This window comes from Psittacula echo, assembly GCF_963264785.1.
Source record: "Psittacula echo genome assembly, chromosome: 25".
In the NCBI taxonomy this organism is placed as follows: Eukaryota; Metazoa; Chordata; class Aves; order Psittaciformes; family Psittacidae; genus Psittacula; species Psittacula echo.
The window spans coordinates 4,673,706-4,695,476 of NC_137760.1; the positions used below are offsets into that span (position 1 = coordinate 4,673,706).

The following is a 21,771-nucleotide window of genomic DNA, read 5'->3' on the forward strand; positions in this document are numbered from 1 at the left end:
TTCACTGTGCAGGTTTCTAAACCATGAGTGGTGGAAGGATGTTACCCCCAGAGACCACAGAGAAGGAAATCCTCAGTGCACACACAGCTTAACAAAGTATTTGCAGGTTACCTATTAACCATACTTAAAGCTGCACCAAAGGAAAGAAGCAAAGCTGGATGGACACAGCTTTTGTGCTTATTGACAGACAGGACACACCAAGATTATGTTCTAACTGAGACCAATTTATTTCATTCTGATGTAAATCCAAGTTGCCGCTACAGCACAGAGCCCACCTTTGATAAAAGGTGGTGAAGTGCGAGACATGCAGGATGCAATACAATAACAGGGAGATGTGGGAGTTTCTTCTGGTTTTAGGAACATGTGGGAAACTGAAGTGAAATGTGGCACAAACATCACAACTTCCATGCATGCCTTCAACTATCTTCCTTTGATGTGCTGGCAGTCTCTGGACTTCAGTGTTGGGCTGAAATGATTCTTTGGAAGAATAGAAAGTTCACACTTCTTGGAATTTCAGGGTAATATTAAGGCTGAAACATACTGGGTACACTTCTCCTTTATCCTTCAGAGCACCACCTGTAGCTTCACTTTAAGCTGCATTAAGCTTCCAGCTCAAATCCCAGCCCAATTTTGTGACCTCCAGCACTGAAATTCTTGCCATCAATCAAGCCTGAGAGGGTCAGCTTTATGCCTAAGAAAGCAAGCAATGAGACCCTTCATACACTGATAATGTAAGAACTTCTGTACATGCACATAGTTTACTTTTGTGAGCCTCAGGAATATTTCTAACTGATTTATCTATTGTATGCTGGACATGACAGTAAAATAACCCACAGCATAGCACTATTTTTGGCTACCAGTTAGATGTCATACCTGGTCGGAGGGCATGAGAGTAACCAATTCCAATCAGGCTGGCATTATTCACTTTAGCCTACAGGGAAAAGAGAAATATATTTTACACACTCTGTATAAATATCCAGACAGAATTTTCCCAGTATCCTGAGCTTATGCATTAAATCTTTCAGCTAGTTGTAGACTAACCTCAAGCAGAGGTGTATTCCAACGGTTTCCTTTTCTCGTCAAGAGATGCCAGCTTAATAGTTCCAATCTTTGCCTCAAATTGTGACCCATTATGCCCATCCTCCACTGTCTCTTTAGAGTCTGAAAGGAGCTAGTTACTAGTCCCTGAATAGCTAATGAAATCTGTCTTGTTCAGATTCCTGTGCTCTTAGTAGTGATTGTGTTTTTTAATGAGCAATGAACATACGAATACACAAACCCAATTTCACATTCCCAAGTTTTGAGCAGTTTACAAAAGTATTTCCCACCTTTAATTTTTGGCCGAATTGTCCTGTAACTAATTCTTGGGTTTGAAGTGTCACAAATGCTACTTCAGTCCCCAGTGGCAGCATATGCACACAATTACTTAAGAGTCACTGGCACTATTTAAGTGCTACATCCTCTTATTACCTTTAGAAAACACATCTGGCACAGGCTCCAAGCACACTAGTCAAGATTAGTGGCTATTTCACCAGGAACAAAACCTTTAGCATTTAGCAGAAAAAGCTTTAGCATTGGTTTCCCATCATCTCAAATATGACCTCTGAACACCTGATTTAAATTTTAACCACGTACCATGCTTTCTATTTAATGCCACTATTTTATGCCAACCATTTTCAGTATTTAAATAGTTTGAAATATTCATTCCTATAACAAAATTCTTACCAAAAGGGAAGTCTTCTCATCCAGTTGGTACTTCGTAGCAATACCAAAACGTGTGTTGTTACTGCCAGCAGTCCATGCAAGATTGACTGATGTCTCAACCTTCTCATTAACCTTCTGATAAATAGACCCACAAAACTCGGTACCATCATTCCTGTTCATAATAAATGCAAGTGTGTCAAGACATCACAATCATAGCTCTTAAAATTAGCCAAGAGCTCATATACTTCCCTGGACCCATGCTCATCCTCTTCCTAGATGGAGCTGGCAGGCTCCTGTTCATGTTTTTTACCCAAAACCCAAGTTTTACTTGTGGAATAAAACTTTCCAACAGAGTGAAAATAATGTTAGTGCATTGCAGTTGTTGTATCTCTCTCTCTATATATAGATCTATCTGCATATATATATATAGATATATATCTAGATATCTATATATCTTGATTTATGTATAGATACATAGACAAATACACCCACCATTCATCTAGTTTGGCTCCTCTGATCATGTTTTGCTAGGCTCAGATAATACTTACACATTAGTGTGCAGCTGAAAGTCTCCTGCCCTATATCCCAAGGCAAAGTTATTTTGTGAAAGCTTAGATTTGGCTGTATCAAAAGCCATCTGGTAGCCAGCAAGCCAGCCTTCATAGCCCAACACTGCCCAGCCACAGATGGTTGGTCCAGAGAGATCAATGTCTATGTTGCAGCCTAGATTTACGTAATCTCTTTTGTAGGAGGCCTTCAACTTTCCACCCTTCTTCCTGCAGAGAGAAACATGTTGGTTTATCCCTGGTAGCATACACGTATGTAGTTTTATTCACATATGTATGTCCCTTAAAGCCACTTAATTAAATAACTGTAATGCCTATGAAGAATGCATGGGATAAGGGTAGTACTGGTATCATGCTCATACATGTACGTGGTGCCACTATGTCCTCCACCATCTCAAATGCCTTAAAAGTCTCAAGAAGCAAAAGAGACAAAAGTATTTCTGCTCAATGCTCTGACAAACCCATGAGGTTTCAAATTGTGTTCTCCACTAGTGAGAGCAGTGTGTTAGGGCATGATCAGTTTATCTGAGGAGCATCCATGACATCCCACACCAATAGCTGGTCTTTCTTCCCTTCAGTGACTTTTTGTCTGGTGAGTTCTCCCCAGGTCAAAAAGCTGAAGAATCATTTTTAGCAGCCCTTGTCCTTGTGAGCCTGATATTAACCACTGCTTTCAAAATACTCCACAGTGCCTGCAGAATATTCTACAGCAGATTTTGAGCATTCACACAATGACCAGAATAAGCATTTCTAGTTAAAAGTCATAGGAAATTGTAGCGCTCCTTAGACAAAGGTAACAAAAAACACTCACCCTGTGTTTGGTACAAATGTAGTGTCAAGAGCCACCTTCAATCCTTCAATCAACTGCAAAGAGAAACAGGTCTGCTCAAAACTGCTGAAACATCATTTGTTATAGTCCGTTGCTAGAGCTCTACTTAGTGTCTAAAGAGATGACAAAACACGACCATGATGTCTCTCATATTTTACAACAAACGTCTAAAGATGCTGTATGATGGATTAAAATTGGGACTTTTTCTCCACACAGTGAGACCTGTAACAGAGCACGCTCTGTGTATCTGTTATTGCAGGAAGATTTCAAATCCAGTATTGAGAACAAAAAGACAGAAACTGGTTTTGGCTCCACTACCGTATGCTTCAGGCACTAAGGGAGAAGCATAAAGCTGTTTGAAAAGGAACTGTGTTTTGGGAGTGCTATATGCCAGCAACCCTTTGTGGAAGCACTGATGAGCTGCAAACCATAAACTTTCTCTTCAGCCTCACAAAATATATTCAAGGCAGCCAAACTCAAGTCCTTACCTATTAGAACATTTCAACTATGAGACCCCTCTTTTAATTTCCCTGCATGACTGCAGTGGTGACAGTTCTACATAGCTAGCATGCATCTTTATAGACAAAAACTCATATCTGGAGTGGATGATAGTGATGTTATTTCCACCAGCCACCTGATTTCACATGCCAGTAACTATCTTTGGATCATTACATAGCAGCACAATGAATGCCTGCACCCTGCCACCCCGAGCCTGTGCATTCTGCACATATAAATAACTTGTTTTAGTACTCCAGGTAGTTTTGTGCAACTAAAACTACTTAATATTCCCTGCTCAATATTTTCTCATACTAGCTGCTGAAACATTTTCAGTGTATCTACTTCCTCTTACCTGATCCTCCATGGAAACTTCTGTTCCCAACGTGTTGTCTGTGTTCCACTTCTGTGTAAATGTAAGTCCATAGTCCTTGAACTTATATTTGGTCTCTAGACTGCCTGAAGCCTTGCCTGTGTCTGTGTTGGAAGAACCAGTTGCAGTGAATTCCTGCCAAGAGCATAACATGAGTTTCAGCACTCAGATATTTAATCACATTCAGTTTTTCCCCTTGTCCAGTGCCAGCACTCAGACTTGCTACCCCTTGGCCTTTAACAGAACCCTCAAAATCCTCCTCCTCTATCACCACCAAAACCAATCAGTTTGCATCACAAAATAATACTCCTTTTGGCATCTCTGTTCTGGACATTTCTTTTACTGAGGTGCACTGATGGAGCCCCGGAACTTGTTTAGGTTGGAAAAAGCACTGTTACACAAAGACCTGTGTCCTGGTTTCAGTTAAACCACAACCACCTGATATTTTCACTTACATTTCATCTGCACCATTATTTGATTACCTGCTCCCCTCTATCATTTTTACCACCTTTTTTCCCCTAACTTATCCACCAACCTCCTCCACACCAAAAAACCCACTTTTCTGCACCAGTTGTTGTTTCAGCATCCAAGAACTTGCTCTGTACCTTCACATGGACCCACACCCAGATACAAAAAGACCCCTGTTTGGGATACAAAGCTACTTGTATTGGATTTTTCCTCAAAATCTAGTAAAATTTCCTTTATCATCTTCTCAGCACTGTCCCAGTGGTGCATGAATTAGCACCTTTTATAGTCCTTCTGGGAATGCACTCTCCCTTAAGAAAAGCAATCCTGCATGCAACTTAGACTGCCAGATGAACAGCAAAACAAATGCAGGTTTTCTCTCATTTTTCCAAGTATCTCGTGTATTTCTTCCTTTTTTCCACCATTCAGCAGTGAAATGTTTTCTGGAGAATGGTGACTGATGCTTTTCACTACTAAACCCTAATGTTGTTGTTTCCCCTACCCTTTATACTGTTGTCACTTAGGCTCTTCACGTAGCATGTTGATGACTTTAGTACCTTTGCCCCCAGCCCAACTTCTCTCTCATTACCTCAGTCAACAACAACACTTCAGAAGCTTCACCCCTTTGTAAAGGGCCTTAATACTGCAGACCTTTTCTCCTTCATGGTGTTAGCAAATAACCTGATCCAGGGACACCCTGACAGCTCTCCATCAGGCTGGTCCTTCACTGACTAGTCCAATTGAACCAATAACTTTAAATTTTGTATAATATGTATTTTGTAACATGCTGTTCTATGCTTTTGGCCAAGTGTCAGAACCGGATCTGCTTCTGGAAGCAGAAGGCACACAGCCCTCATCTGCTGCCATCCGTCTATAACCTTCTAGGATATGTTGGCTGGCATCCTCAGGAACACCACGCACTTACTAGGCCAAACCACTTGCAATCTATGAAACAGTTACAATCAGTAGACACTACCTCTGTTTTGTTCCAAGTCCACAAGGAAAACACAAAAAATATTTCTGTATCATAACAATCAGAGGCAATATTAGTACCCAAATAGAAATTAGATCTCTTGTTTTGTTCCTAGCCTCACCTCCATCCCCCAGATCCCATTTTATTGCAGCAGAATGCTCACTAGAAACTCTTAACAAGCACAAAATCTGAAGCAACAGCAATAGTATCAATACTGTATCTTGTTTTCCATCCTGCTGTTTTTTTCCAGTGTTCTTATTGTGGACTACTGGACAAAGACTCTAAATCACTTTATATACGTGGATCATAGAGCAGATTAAGAGCTATCAACACAGTCAAACTTAATGACACGGATGATAACAGGACTAAAACCAATGGAACAGTTTATGAACAACAACATGCACCACAGAAAACCTTGCTAGACAAAGCAATAAAGAACCAACATGCCAAAAAAGTCACTATTCTTACCAGCTGGATAAACATCCAACAGAAAGGTTGCATGGCAAAGAAAAAGCCCATTTTAGAACTTAACACAGTTGTTCATGTTCCATCACATTTAGAAGATGGCAGAATTAATCATTAGCATATTATTTGAGAATAAAAACGTCCAGCCAGGAAAACTACACATATCATGACATGTCAGTAACTGGTAGCAGCCACAGTATAAAGACTACATAGTTCCTCGTGCCTACACGTTCCTGGTGCAAGCAATCCATCAAAAACTCAATTGAGACAAAATACAGCAATACAAAAGGAATGACTTGCACCATTTCATGATAAGAATGCAAGAGAAAGAGGGAGCTAAGGCAAATAAGGTTATGAAGTAGGCTGAAAAGCAGTAAAGCTTATCAACCAGAACAGCATCAAGAGGTAGCACACACAGATCTGAGACTCAGTGTAAGAATAACCTTATCTAGTAAACAATATATGAAGAGCAAAATTAAGAAAATAAAACTTAGTTGGCCAGCCCTCCTGTGAAATCATGAGGAAGCTCCACTTTTCCATCATTAAAGTGGGGTTCATTGTACTTTCTAGTTACCTTAAGTGCTAAATCTTCATTAATGTCTACAAAATGCTCTCAAAGTCTACAAAAAGGGTACAGCAGAAGAACTACATAGTCTTAATTAAGTCTTGTATTGTAAGCAGAGTGGAGATGAGTGAAAATTCGGTTAAATCATGGCTCTTATTTGTCCCGTTGCCTTTTGGATAAAAGGTCAGTCTGGACTCAAAATCCTTTAAAAACCAACATCTGCAGAGAAACTCAACTGCATTCAGAAGCAGAAATGAGAGCTATTGAGGGTGAAGAAACTCTTATGTTTGGGATGTGGCAATGGGAACGGGGAAGAAAGCAACCTGCTCACAACAAAAAGCATGCTGTAGAAGTACCACTTCATCAGTTCCACACCAGAACAGAAGTATCTGTCAGCTACAGGTTTTAAAGTGAGTGCTGGTGATGTTGGAAGCCTCCAGTACTTACCACCCCACTGGAAGACTTGGTCTTGAACTCTAACTTGACCATTCCAAATCCTGAAAATAGAAGAGTACAGATAAAAACATCAACATATTGCTCCCAGAGAAGGGACTAATATCAGAATTTCTCCATTTAAATTCTTTGAGGAGGAATGCAAATATTGTGCAATTATTTCCACTGTCACTAAGACAATAGGCTGCACTGATTAACATACAGATTACTACCTCAAACCTGTCTGGTGGCACATATGGTCTCCTACGGTGACCTACGTGAGTTGAACTGATTTAATGTCTCCAAGTACAAAAACTGGAAGGTAAAAATCTGCAGTATTCTTCAGAGCCCGTTCTGGAGTGCATCTTCAGGTCAAACTCATAACCTTCCCCTCTAACTCTCTGCCTACTGCAGCACTGTCATGATACACCTCTAAAGCTCAAATCGGAAGGGGCTGGATGCTCCAGGCCTCTGCTGAATTCCCACCACAGCCATGTTACTTACCATACCCCTTGTTGAATACATCCCTGGCAGACTTTCCCAAGTCACTGTATGCTGGTGGGACAGCCATTGGATCTGAAACACATTGGAAACTGTAAGAATCTTAGGTTTAACAGCATAAAATCTAAACTATATCCAAAGCATTTAGAAATGTCTTTGACCAGTACCCACTGCATGACCTTTGAAGGATGTTCATGAAAGTCACCCCTGCATCAGAAACAAACTTCAGTTCAAAGAAGTTATGAAAGCAAATCCATTATTTGGAATCACTTAACCCCAGGAACAGTATTACATCCAACTACACTTCCTTACATTGCAAAAATCGCTCACAGGAGCCTTATCACTGTTCTGATGATGAACAAACGTTGCTTTTGTGACAGGACCCTTTCTGAAAGGGAACCCAAGGGGTGAAGCCACATAAGCACTGAACAATCACAAAGGGAAAGACTTCCCCGAGCACTTGTGACTTCTTCAAAAGCTCTTTCAGAGACGCGTAATACATAAAGAGGCATCTCTGTACATTATTCAGTAGCCACCAGTGAGTATTTCTGCAATGTCTTTACACAGCAGCAAACCCTGCATTTTCTAATAGACGTAACTGTTACAACACCTTTAGAAGACAAACCTCGAAAGGATGGGCATATTGTGATGGGCATAATGTGATATTACAGTTTATATGACATATTTAATGTTCATTACCACATTTTGCATTAGAAAATCCACATTAAGTAGGGAAACTCTCCCCCGGTGGAAAATTGGTCTTCCCTTTCTGGAATAAGTTTGTATAAATGTAAAGACACACCTGGTCCACAAAAACAAGGGGAAAAAAGCAGCCAAAGATGATGCTTTTGATTGACTGATTTTAGAGGTAACTCTTTTCTTAGAGCTGATGCATTTGTTGCTATTCTCTGCAACACCTGACACCAGAAATCCCTCATTTGTTACTGAAAAGACTAAGCGGAAAAGTAAACCCAACAGCTCTACCTGCAAGCCTGAATTCAGAGTAACTGAGCTCACAGTTCCACAACTATTAACACTAAATTTGAATCGGTCTCCATCAATCAGATGCAGTAACAGTGGAAACAAAACACAATACAATGTGGGAAAAGCAACAGCTTTGCCAGCGACTAAGCCGCAGCACTCTGGTTTTAAACAAAGGCTCCTTAATCTTGTGCTTTGATTCTCCCTTCCAGAGCAACCACAGGACATATTACATCAAGGAGTAAAAGGCTGGGAGCAAGTGATGCTTAACGCTGCCATGTCCGGATGCGCTGCGCAATGACCCGAGCTGCTCAGAGGTGACACCGAAAGGGACACTGCAGTGAAGAAGCAAACAGGAGACCACCACCAGCGGCCGACGGAGTGACTGTAAGACCCCAAACCCACCCCAGAGAGCAAAGCGCGGAGCCGCCGCTGCACCGTTAACGGCGGTGCCGCCACAACGCGGCCCCGCACGGCACGACGGAGACGCGGGCGCGCTCCCAAACGGCGCGGCCTCCGCCCCGGCCGCTAAACACGCGCGTTACGCAACGGGTAACGGAGCGCGGCCCACCGGGCCCCCGCCACCGGCGGCTCCGCTCCACAGCGGGAACCGCTCCGTCACCGCCAAGCCCACGAACTCACGTTCCCCGGGCAAGGCCCCGGGGCGGTGGCCAGCACCGCGGATGGAGCGCTGCACCGCGGCCACCACCGCAGCAGCCCGCGGCCACGCCGCCACACCCGAGGACGCGGAAGCTCCGGCTGGACCCCGCCTCCCCCCGTCCCCTCCGGGGCTCCGGCCCAGCCCCGCCGCGCAAGGTGACCCTCGGGACGCTCGCCTCAGGTCAGGCCCCCCGAGGAGGGCCGGAAGGCCCGCACCGGCCCGGGGCCAGGCAGCGCCGCGAGCGCAGGTGTAGGCCGAGCCGGGCGGGCCCCGCCGGTACCTGCCGCCGCGCTGCCTCCAACACAGGCCCCGGCGCCCCCGAGCCCGCCTGCTCCGCGCATGCGCTCCGCACTCTGCCCCTCCCGGCAGGGCGGTGGGCGCCGCGCGGCCCCGCCCTTCCCGAGGCCCGGCGCCGGCTCCAACCGCGGGCCTCGGTCCTTATATTGTGCAGCCGGTATCACTGATAAATGCCGGGTTCGGGCTGCAGCTGCGGACGGTCACGCATGGACAAGCTGTGGTATGTGCCCGTCTGCACAGAGTCCCTGCGATAAGCACAAGGGTGCAGCTGCTGCCGCCCGTGATGGGCAGAGGCCTTTGCAGGCCAGTTGTGCAGGAGGAGGGAAGAGGAACACAGAGCAGCAGAGAGAAAGGGGTACCCGGGGGTGAGGGCAGGATGTGGAGAGGGGGAGGAAAAGGACACTTTGTACATTAAGATAAAGAAGCGAACATTCTGAACATGCCACGTGGAAGGATTCAGTGCTCTGGAGAGGCCAGCAAATTCTGCCTCAAGTCCCAAGACCAAGCAGTCTTCTGTGCTACCTGCTGAGGATGACAGAGAACTCATCAATGTAATGCTGTGTGCTGCCTAGGAAACATCCGTACACAGGGTGAGCTTGTGTTACTGCTTGCTGTTGCTCCTAAAGTTACAGCTAAGAAGAGGAAAAAGATAACACATTCATGATGGAATTATCATTTTGTTTATTTCCACCAGTTACGGAAGAAAACATTAGATACATCACCTACATCTACTTTCACCATGAGGCATCGGAAGACTTCACATGATACCGAGTTAACTGCTGGTCACTGTACACACCACTACATGCGTTTTTCCCTGAAAATAATTGAATTCCCCATAGGAAAACCAGAAGAAAATAAAGGGATAAGCAAGACCATCAGGATATAATCTCCATTACTAAGACTGTTCAACACTAACTATATAAGAACAAGTAAAAATGTAGTTGTTCTGTAGGCTTAAGTCAGATAAAAATAAGAAGAGGTATTATATCTGTATTTGTTTCATGATTCAAGTCAGATTATGTAGTCTGACAATACAGACGCAAACTCCTCTCTGCCCCCATGTAAAGGCAGATAGCAGACCTAATCATTACAGAATCAAGAAGTATTACATATAATTAGCAATACTCCATTTTGCTATGTAGAAAAGTCTTGCCTTTTCAGGCTTGCAATTCTGTAATACATTAGCCTTATATCCCTACAAGGCATTCAAACACAATAGCAGCAATACATTCCATGTTGATGCTTTGTAATACATCAAAGTAGTAGTTTGCTACTTAAAACTTAATTTTATTAAGTTTGACTTAATGTTAAGTTCTTCAGGTTAACCAACAGAATCCCAGTCCCACATACAACTAGTAATGCAATCTTGACGAGCCCTCCTCTCACATCCAAAATAATCATTATCTTTTACAGTGCTTTAAGAGGGGCTATGAAAATCAGAGCTGACTGGTTTGCATAAAAAAGGTGGCAAATCGACTCTCTGTGAGTGGTAGAAATGCCTCAATTACTCAGACCAGTCTTCAGGCTAATGGCAAACAAAACACACATCACTGCAACCAATAGTACTACAACAAAGGAACAAAGAATACAGGTCATATGTGACAGGAGAATGGTCACATTAGCATACGGCCATACTGAAGGGTTTTTGAAGGACAGATACGGAAACAGCTTAACATGAGCTTCAGCACCACACCAAGACAGTTAATGTGGAGATAAGGAGATACAGACAGTAGTTGGAAACAGTATTCTTCAGGAGTACTTCAGGATTCTCATTCTGGTGTCTACCACACAAGATACAGAAAGTTAGAAACAGCTTGGAAGGAAGATCTAGCAGACCAATATACAGTTCTGAGCAGGCAGATGCCTACATCAGTTCAAGATGCCAATATCTTAACCGGAAGGCTGTTTAACCAGCAGGAGAGGTGCAGTCTGTCTTCAGAAGCAGGACTGTTGCTGCTAGATTAAACAGTAAGCCTACATTAGACAGTTTTGTTACGAAAACATCTCTCTACATTACAAACCTAAACAAGCAGTTATTCACTCCGATCCTTTGGCTCTCGGTACTTCCACTGGATATAGTCAAAGATGTCTTCTTCACATTCGACTGGTAGGGCCTCCCCAGCAACTCCTGCAAGCAAATTAGAGATCCTACTTGAAAGGTGGAAGGTCTTTACAATCCTGAAATGCTAAATGCACTGCAAGATTAAAACAAAACTGCTGTAAGTAAAACAAACTTAAAAACCCAAACCAAAACACCCTCCACAGACCTTTTCACAAGAGTGTTTAGCTACAGATTCTCATCAGTGTTAAAGGAAGTAAGGTAATGAATTAACTCTGTGGCCATGTGGTTATGCAGTTAAATATACCAATACTCATATGTGTATATAGTCCGCCTCCCTCCAAAACAAAACAACTGAAGGACACATCATGTCCTGTTAAAAGAGTGGGAAACTACACATATGCTGTGCATGACACTGAATAAAGAATCTTTAGCTCAGTAAGACTTTAAGCAGATTAGGTGGCCCAAAGAGGTAACTCTGGCTACAGCACTGCCCATAGATAAGCTGCCTCCTCCTGCTGTAATGATGTCTAATACCACAAAGGGCACAGGGAAAAACTGCATGAACTACAGTAGTTATCAGAAGTATTTCCAGTACACCAAGAAACCAATTTAAGATCACACAAAGCACGTAACTAGAAATAACACTGTGCAAAGACTGACCAGTGACACCCAAGCGACGGATGGTATACTCATTGATGGTGAAGCCCATTTCCAGAGCGTGAGTTCTCATGTTCTTATTGAATATATCACTTCCTGTGAAGTACAGTACACCACAGTAATACTGATCTTTAGGGATAAGCCTAGAATAAAAGTGGAAGGAAAGTACAGATTCAGAGCAAGTATATAACATAACAGTTACAAGCCATTTGGAGTTCAGCCATCCAGATGCTGTTCTGGAGTTACTTCCTATTTATGTGCACATATACTGCAACTCTATATATTTGATCTTCCCATAAGCCAGATGCAAGAATGAAACTAAAAGCATCTCAAAGAAAGGTTCAGCTCATCTACCCTGACTCAGACGTTACTGGTGTCCAGCTACTACGTGGTTATGGAGCTTGCACTCCTGCCAAGAATTAACGTCAAAGCAGTGTGATAAAGCAGGTCACAATTCTGGAACTGGACACAAAGTCAGGACGTAAAACAGACCATGCCTGCTAATAACCTGTTGTAGATACTAGCAGTTGTACAGTGGCTTTCATACTACATAGGAATTAGAAACCTAGTAAATGCCATGTTCTGAACATGAAAGTAGAGATCTGAATGCAGAACTTGATGCAAATGCCTACTATGTAGCAGACAGCTAAAGTCAGGGGTCTGGTTTGGCGGTATTTTGGTGTGTTACCGGATATCAATTCTCCTGTGTGGATAGGCTGTTCCATCTTCTTTGTTTGGCAGCTGACAGACACCCTGTGAGAAAGTAAGGAAAGCAAGAAATGCAAGTTAAACAGATCTGAAATCAATTTTCACCTCCCTATCCCTTAACAACCTCCCCATAACCCTCAGTCATCCTGAGAGTAAAGTTGAATTCCCAATGAACTGAAGAAGTATTTTACTATGAGAGCTGGATATCGCAGTAACCTGAAGCACTACTTTACACTGCTAAGAGACTGTAGTCCAATGTAGTGTCTAATTACTTCCTACAGCAGGAAAGATCACTTCTCATGTCCCATTCTTCTGCCCTAATTATTAGCATGCTCTTCAGTATGAACAAACATCAGCAGGTTAAGAAAAAGGCAGATGAAGCTCAAGCTAACAGAACTAATACCAATTTTTTCTTGATAAATTCTCTGCCACTTCTCATTCCATCTCTCACCACCCAAAAAGCCTTACCATGAATTTTGTGTCTCCTTTAGACAGCACATCTGTGACAAAGTGGACTTTCTCCAATTGTTCTACAACTTGATGCAGAAGTTTCGACTAGGAACAGTGACAAGGCAGAAGAAGAAATTATTTTACAAGTAACAAGAATATCTTCCCCATTTACCATACAATGGCTCACCTAAGTAAGAGACATCACTGTAATTATTACTGTACATGAAATTTGATGCAGAGGGGAAAAAAGACAACAATGATACGGAAAGCTGATAGAATTACAGTTGTGCAATACAAACAAATTTCCATCAAAACCCCCATGTCAGACTGCATTATAAAATCACATTGTGAAAGCTCATGAATTCAAAGGAGGGGGGAATTTTTGTGAAGCAAAGAGGAGAGACAGAAGGCTAAGAGTAAGCATATTGAATAGTTCTTGAAGAAGAACACAAGATAATACACAGACCTGAGAAATTATCATAACTCCACAAAATAAATATGGTAATCCAAGAGAAGAGTAACAAAAAGATGCAAGAAGCTGCAATACAAGCCTCAGATTACCCATCTTCTGTATTTAAACATAGTCTTGTGGAAGTAATGTACAATACTGATCCACAGTAGCAAAGAAACATACCTGTTTGGGTGATTCAGATGTGAAACTTGGGTGGGTCAGGAGAACATCCATATCACCACTTGACTCTGCGCCTGGGCAAGTGAGAACAATCCCTCAATGTCTGACAAAGTGTACTAACACTGGTGAACATCTGTCTAACCTCTTCCTCTAAACATGTTTTTCTGGTAGAAAATAGTCACTATTTAAGATATTTGGAAAAAAACCCCTTATTCTTCTATCAAAAAGTTTATATCCCCACCTATCTTGGAGAATACCCAAGAATTTCTTGCTGTACTCTATAGCAATGAAGTATAAACGTTAACAAAAAAGCAAAGGAGCAATTCATGTGTTACGATATACTATTCTTTATGGGTGCAGGGTGGAGAAGCAATGATTCATGTGGGTGTTTCATCACTGAACTAACCAGTCAAGGCAATACTAAAGCCAGGTTCCAGCACAGACTTTCTGGAAGAACAACATATATAATAATGAGTCTTGCTTATTAGCCCAAAGGAAACATAAGATCACAGACTACCAACCTCGTCTAAAACTGCCACAGACTGTAGCAATATAGTTTGGGTCCAGCTTCTTTACCTCTTTCAGCACAATCTCCTATATAAAAATGAAAGATGGATGTTTAGAGGGGTCATTCATTAGCCACCAGCGCCTCACAACCTCGATAAACACCTTCTTACCTGCATTTGCAGCATTTCTTCTCTTGGGATTCTTTTCTCAAAATCTTCAAAGTACCTGCACATAGAAATATAAAAGAGTGGCCAGAGCAGCATTTTCAAACTTTAGTCAATTAAATGTGTGTCAGAGGAAAGAACACAACTTACATTACTGTCACATCACAAAAAGCTCCCCATTCTGACCAAACATCTCAGAAAGCATTTTGCCAAGCAACAGTTAAAACTCACAACTGCAAGTTTGACGGTGCTTAGAAGACGGTTTAGTTGCACATTATTTCTACTCTATGTATGAGGTGAGAGTAACATTACTGCATAACCAATGGGTTTCTATTTACACAGCTCTCTGAAAATACAACAGGTTCTTGAAAAACCTCAGTTCACCAGCAAGCAGTGAGGTCCCTCACCATGGCCAGAGCTATCTGTGCTGGGAAGAGCTAAAGAAAAGCTCACAAGTCAAATACAGCCCTGAGGAAACAAAAGCTCTGAATAGCTGCTGAACAGCACGTAGAGCACAGACAGAACAGAACCTTATTTGGCCGGTGTCACCTTACATTACATGGTAGCATCTGAAAGAGTCAGTAGAAGAGCCAAGCACTTGTACCCAAGAAAGCTTACTTCAGCCCAATTTGCTGGTGATGGGTCAGCTTGTGCTCATTTTTCTTGAGATCTAGAAGAATTGAGACAACCAAAAAAAGTTACTTGAGGATAAAACTCTTGGAGTGAGTTTCCATCAGTGCAAAGATGATGCGCGCAAAGAACCCGTAACAAGAAGACAGTAACCTCAAACACAAAGTGATTTTAAACTGATGACTCACAGCTGACAGAATGAGCACAAATGCACAGAGCACCTCCTGATAAAGAGTTCAATCACAGAATCATAGAATAGTTAGGGTTGGAAAGGACCTTAAGATCATCCAGTTCCAACCCCCCTGCATGGGCAGGGACACCCCACACTAAACCATGCCACCCAAGGCCTCATCCAACCTGGCCTTGAACACCGCCAAGGATGGAGCATTCACAACCTCCCTGGGCAACCCATTCCAGTGCCTCACCACCCTCTCAGTAAAGAATTTCTTCCTTAGATCCAATCTAAACTTCCCCTGTTTCAGTTTGAACCCGTTACCCCTTGTCCTGTCACTACAGTCCCTGATGAAGAGCCCATCCCCAGCATCCTTGTAGGCCCCCTTCCCATTCCCCTCCAACCCAAACTCCTTGGTGTTGTCCATGTGATCTGACACGTGTACTGCCTGTAGTCTGTGCACTAACTCTAGCATCTTTCACAACTATGGCATACCTGGTATCACAGTACCACTGTGAAACAGGCAGTTTTGGTGGGGAAAAAGCCATCACTGGAGCGTGAACCAAGGACCCAAAGCCACACTTACCTTCTAAAGTCTTAATTCCTTCCTCAACAAACTTCCTGGCAGCAGCAGGACTGCAAAGAGACAGGACAATCAGCCATCAGGAACACCAAGCATCTTAAAAGGACATTAGAGTTCACTGTCACTGCCTAGGTTCTTCAAGGCCATGACTGAAGTAGCTTCTGATGCTCGCCCTCTGCAAATCAGCACCCACATTTGCAGTTTGTACTTTTGATCAGCTGAGGTGGCTTATCCAGGCCTCGGCCTGAATATTTATATAACATTTATATAACTATACAGCAATGTATAATAAATATAATAGCAATTGTATATTAATGTATAATAAAGATAATGTATAATAATCTAAAAAATAAACAAATCTCACAAACTAAGCAATATTATTTCAGATACTAATACTGAATGCACAATAAGAACTACTTTAACCACAGTCTCTGAACCCACTTAAGGCAACAGCAGCACAAAGGTGTCTTCAGGTTTCAGAACAGCACTTCGAAAAACCCAAGGCTTCAGTTTGCAACCTACAATAGAGCAAGGCAGCCCAGCCAAATTCTGTTCACAGCTCCACTAAACAGAAGGGAAACAACCTTACCCAATGCCAGTAACTCGTGTCAGGAGACTGATAGATGCACTTGTATCATCTTGTCGAATCTGCAGGAACAAAACAACAAACCAAACCCTTCTTTACTCCATTTGCGACAAGCAAAGAAACCTTGGGAAGCTAAAACAGCTTAGACAGGATCTGCTTTGGAGACTCACTATAAATCAGTGCAAAGCAGTACCAGAGGTGGTCCTGTGCAGCACAATAATGCCATACGTGCCAAGCCCGACAACTACCCATGCCGAGGTGAGCAGCACTGCTCCACAGCCTCCTGGAGTCCCACTTCCACTCCCCACAGAAGACATCCAAATGCTGACTACGTAAGTGACCCTATTTTCACAAATAGGCAGTTGTGAGGTTTAGGATGAGCTGCTTGCTCCCTGCTTTCTCCTCCCCATGGACTCCATGGCCACTGCTCTTAGGTTTGACATCAGTCTCCCCAGTGACAACAGAAACAGCACAAAGCAGGCAGGCTGCTTGGCAAGTTACAAACAACAGCAACCACTGAGAAACAGAGCACAGGGGATGGAAACCCACCTTTTCCAGTTTGCGCAGCTTTCCCGTGGATAAGAACTCATCTATTTTCTCAGCTATTTTAGCACCTACTCCATCCTAAACGTGGGGCAAGGGGAGGACAAACAGGTTAACTCCAAGATGACTTTAGAGCCATTATACCTGGAAAAAAAGGAATTTAGACCTGAAAGAACTCTGAGGCCACCAAGACCATGATCCAATAGGGAACACAAGGCTTCAAGGGTACAACACGAGCAGTGTCAATGCTGTGATTCAAGGGCTATACCGAAAGCTCCCCAAAGCAATAGTTCTGAGCAAGGCTTTGGTTATGGCAGCTCCAATACTCCCAGTTTACCACAGCAGACACAGAGCAAAGGGCAAACCGGCCACAACAGAGCCCTTGTACAGGCCGGGGCTCAGCCGGAGCCCCCCCCCGCAACCGCACCGCATCCCCCGCCCCAAGGCCGGACTCAGGCACCGGGAAGCGCCGCTGGCACATCCGGGATCGCCTCCCGGGAGCCCCCAGCACCGTGCCCCCCCCCCCGGGCACGTACCAGCTTCTTGGCTTCGGCCCCGCTCTGTATCTTGCCGGGGTAGCGGGAGATGACCGAGGCTGCCTTCCTGCGGAACAGAGCCCGTCAGCCCCGGGCGCCGCTGGCCCGGCTCGCACCGGGCGGCCTGGGCCCCGGGACGGGGAGGAGGGCGGCGGTACCTGTACGCGTTGTACTTGTGGATGGCCCGGTTCACGTTGCGCTCGTAATTGGCCAGCTCTGCGGGGAGAACGGCGGTGAGAGCGGCCGGTCCGAGGCACCACCGACCGACCCACGGCCTTCCCCACACCGACCGACCCACGGCCTTCCCCACACCGCCCGACCCACGGCCTGCCCCACACCGACCGACCCACGGCCTGCCCCCCTACCCGTTAGGAAGTCGGTGATGCCCTCATTGGGGCTCTCCTGCGGCGCCTTCCGCTTGCTCATGGCCGGTGGCGGCGGCACCGGTACCGGTACCGGGGTGACGGCGGAACCCAACGCAAGGCGGAGCTTCCGGAGGTGACATCACTGCACGCGACCGCGTCCGGCGCGCATGCGTGATCGGTGTCGCTCTGTGCCGACGGTGCGGAGCCGCGGCCCTGCGGAGCGGGGCGTCTGCGCCGGGCACCTCTGTAGGGGGACACGGAACGCGGTTACCGGTGGCTGCTGCCTCACACAACGGGCAAAGCATCAGTGTCGGGCTGGGAGCGAGCAGAACGCTGCCGCTGCAATGCCCTTTTCCTCCGCTGTGCCAGCTCGCTGTTCATGCCCTTAGGTCCTGCCTCTTTGTCCTGCAGCCGTCACAACTTCGTTCTCCATCTGTGCCCAGCTTCCAGCCCACACAGCGCCCCTGCTTGTTCAAACACTTGAACTTCCATCCGGTACTGCCTCCCTGGTGCTCGCTCTCTGGGTGCCCTGGAGCGCTGCCGCGCTGTTAACCGTGTTCAGTGCTGCCGCCTGGTGGATGAAACGCGGTACTGCAGGTCGGCGGCGCGCATTGAGGCGCCGTGGCCGGGCTCTGCCTACCCACGTCACTCGAGATAGAATAGGGCTTGCGTGGAGCCCTGGTTGCAGTACCGCACTTTGAACACAGGGTGGCAGCAGAGAGGTGACCCCAGCACCACACTGGGCCCCCCCACATGCAGTTCCGCACTTTGAACACAGGATGGCAGCAGAGAGAGCACCTTGGGCAACACCGCGCCCCCCCCACCTGCAGTACCGAGTCCTGTGTTGGTGTTCCCTCACGCCCCAACCGTTGCAGACCCAGAATGAGGGGTTTGGGGGTATTTTTGGGCCGCCACAGGGACAAGGGGGACAGCACCCGCAGCCCCTGTCCCGCAGGCTGCAGGGGATGGTGCCGCATCATTTGCTCAGGCTCTGCTCCGCGACGTCCCCCCTCAATTCCCGTGCCGGGACGGGCGCCCCAGGGCACCATGGCCCCGGGGTATCTGTTGAGCATCGTGAGGCGCCGCCGCCGGGCTCCTCTTTGCCTCTCATCTCGTTCACGAACCGTTCAGCAGATGCAATAGGGCATGCGTGGAGCCCTGTTTGCAGTACCGCACTTTGCACACAGGGTGGCAGCAGCGAACAGAACACGTCGCTGCACAGCGCTCCCCCACCTGCAGTTCCGAACTTTGGACGCAGGATGGCAGCAGCGAGCAATGGCCGGCGCCACTCAGCCCCCCCCCCTGCAGTACCGAACTTTGGACACGGGATGGCAGCAGAGAGCAGAAACAATCGCCACACCGCTCACCTCCAACCTGCAGTACCGCACTTCGGACACAGGATGGAAGCAGCGAGCAATGCCCGGCGCCACACGGCGCCCCCCCACCTGCAGCTCCGCAACTTGGACACAGGATGGCAGCAGCGAGCAGCTCCCGGAACCACACCGCGCTTCCCCCCACCGCACCTGCAGTACCGAGCTTTGTGTGGGTCTCCCCTCCCAGCATCCCCCCACGCCCCAACCCTTCAATCAGGGGGTTTGGGCTATTTTGGGGTCACCACAGCGGCTCCGGCTCCAGTAGAAGAGCCCGTCATGGAAAAGTCCTTTTAGGGGAATCAGCCCCAAACCAAGCTGTTACCCCCATTCCTTCAGAGGAACCCCCATCCTCTACTCATCCTCTCCTCCACCGAATCATCGCCCCCCCCCCCCCCAGTGACACTGGGGTACCCCAAGTGACATCATCTGCCCCCACATCCCCCTTTTTGTTCCACCCTTCCAATGACAAAAACACACAAAAAGATGAGTGAAAACTGCCCCAAGGAGCAGTTCCTCGCTTTAATAACTGCCATGTACACAGGCACACGCACCCCAAGCAAAGGGGGGCTCTGACAGACAGAGACAAAGGGGACATCACCCCCAGCCCATCCCGCAGGCTGCAGAGGAAGGGGCCACATCTCTTGCTCAGGCTCTGCTCTGCGACGTTCCCCCTCCCCAGGGCACCACTGCCCCGCTCCTTGCTGGCCAGGGGGTATCTGTTGAGCATCACGAGGTGTCTGCACCAAAATCACCTGGGAAAGAACAGGAGGTACCTAAAGCTCAAGCTCTTGTTCTGAGCCACCCTTCCCTTTGGAGTCCAACGAGACAAAACCCCTTCAGGACCTGTGGTTTGCATCCCTGTGCATCAGATGCTTTCCTGCAGCACCTGGAGCACGCAGTCGGGATGCTCGGTCTGTGCATTGGTACTGCCCAGTGAATGTGTGAGTTGTTTCCTAACACATCCTGGGTTGTGATGAAGGGAGCTTGAGCCGCGCCGCTTCACCTCCCCGTGCACAACCTCCTGTCAGTGTAATGAAGACACTGATCCTGTGCTGCCTTGCAAGGATAAATTAGCTCTAGCGGGTAAGCAGGGGAAGGCTCCATTAAATCCATCAGTGAAGAGATCTCTATACGCTACCAAACGGAGGACTCCATAAAATCTGGAACGAGATCTTCATATGTCAGGGGCTTGAGGCATTTTATTGGGTCCTGGGTAGTGTCAGACCACCAGTGCCAGCTCCCCTTGCTGTGTGTGGATGGACATTCCAGGATTCAGCTCACCATGAATGTCTTTTATTTACACAGACAGCGAAGCAAAACCGGTTTCAGTTACAGAACCCGCATCGCTCACAGCTCACGCTGGTGTTGGTGTTTACATGGGATCTGGCCCATGGTTCGCACCTCATTGCTTTCACACATCATTGCTCTTTGCTAAAATCTACCCCTATTTCCTCCTCTTTATTTTCAAGGCCAACAGAAAGGAAGCAAAACCAACTCACAGCAGAGCAGATAAATCATCTGCACTTGCACTGGTTTCTTGATGCTCTCTGGCTGCAGGCCCTGAGAGCATCTTCTCTGACGTATGTCAAATCTGGTACCCAGGCTAAATGTGGGAATACAAACTGATGCTTTCACTGAAGAGTATCAGGTTTGGTTTCATTTTGTTTCCCAGTTACGCAGTGAATTTCTTGTAAGCTTTAAGCTGATGGGGCTGCAATAAGGAAGCTTTCCTTCCATTAACTTCAAGCCAAACTAGATCCTTCTTTCAGAGGGAAGCCTCTGTGCTTTAGGAGATCAGAATATAAGGGTAGATGGGTCACAACACAGAGAAACTACAACTTCCCATACTTGCCCCAGGCATTGCACTATGTACTTGCTTCATAACGAGAGAACGATGACCTTTCTTTGGTAGAACATTGCTGGGTGGTTGGGGAAGCCCTGCTGAAGCAGTAACTTCCCATTTCTGACGCATTCTGGAACTCTCCTTGGTTTTGCCATCAGCCAATTCACTGCAGTCTCGCACAGAAGAGAACTTGCAATGAAATGCTGAGTGTTCCCACAGACCTTCCAAGGCCCAGATCAAATCAGAGCTTTCCCAGTGGGGAAGGCCCTGTCTCACCTCTTACCCTGCAAATTAAACTACGTGTCTGTAAGTTCCATCCTCTCCTACCTCATTTTTTGCTGGTGTGACTCATACAATGAAGGTTTCTGTACCAAGTTTGGATGCTCGCTGATTCTGTTTGGGAAAGCTACCTGACTCCTCTGTGCCATCTCTGAGACGCAGGGAGAACAAAGCAGCAGCAGTGCACACCAAAGTGGGAGGGCTGTGAGCACGAGGTGTTCATTACTAGGTTGTTGTTACTTGTTAAGAGGAACACTGCTTTATCTTCCATCTGCCTTAAATCCCTGTGTTCTCTTAGCCCAGATTTGTAAGCCCATTTACTTGTGCCTATGCTTGCCTTTACACAGAGTAAGCTGGTAAGTGCCACTTGCACCT

The 21,771-nt window shown here is 46.0% G+C and overlaps 2 protein-coding genes across 4 annotated transcripts; both read right to left on the reverse strand.

Moving 5' to 3' along the window:
• Positions 1-195: 195 nt before the first annotated feature.
• Positions 196-11,355, reverse strand: VDAC3 (voltage dependent anion channel 3). 2 transcript variants are annotated; one of them, XM_080634713.1, is made up of 9 exons: positions 9,291-9,488; positions 7,372-7,443; positions 6,883-6,932; positions 3,950-4,102; positions 3,082-3,134; positions 2,253-2,480; positions 1,726-1,876; positions 874-931; positions 196-691 (listed from the first exon to the last, which is right to left on the reverse strand). In XM_080634713.1, the coding sequence occupies exons 1-9, from the start codon at positions 9,349-9,351 to the stop codon at positions 600-602; spliced, it is 918 nt and encodes a 305-aa protein (XP_080490839.1). In that variant the 5' UTR covers positions 9,352-9,488; the 3' UTR covers positions 196-599. The 2 variants fall into 2 exon arrangements, with proteins under 2 accessions (XP_080490839.1, XP_080490840.1); XM_080634714.1 differs by lacking the exon at positions 9,291-9,488 and adding an exon at positions 11,329-11,355 and having other exon boundaries at positions 200-691.
• On the reverse strand, positions 9,967-18,401 carry POLB (DNA polymerase beta). Of its 2 annotated transcripts, XM_080634712.1 has the most exons (15): positions 17,902-18,401; positions 17,695-17,752; positions 17,537-17,603; positions 17,007-17,081; positions 16,461-16,519; positions 15,875-15,924; positions 15,105-15,156; positions 14,493-14,547; positions 14,337-14,409; positions 13,819-13,889; positions 13,203-13,289; positions 12,715-12,779; positions 12,030-12,169; positions 11,329-11,435; positions 9,967-11,088 (listed from the first exon to the last, which is right to left on the reverse strand). In XM_080634712.1, the coding sequence occupies exons 1-14, from the start codon at positions 17,960-17,962 to the stop codon at positions 11,341-11,343; spliced, it is 1,008 nt and encodes a 335-aa protein (XP_080490838.1). In that variant the 5' UTR covers positions 17,963-18,401; the 3' UTR covers positions 9,967-11,088; positions 11,329-11,340. The 2 variants fall into 2 exon arrangements, with proteins under 2 accessions (XP_080490838.1, XP_080490837.1); XM_080634711.1 differs by having other exon boundaries at positions 9,971-11,435; positions 17,902-18,399.
• Between the last annotated feature and the right edge of the window lie 3,370 nt (positions 18,402-21,771).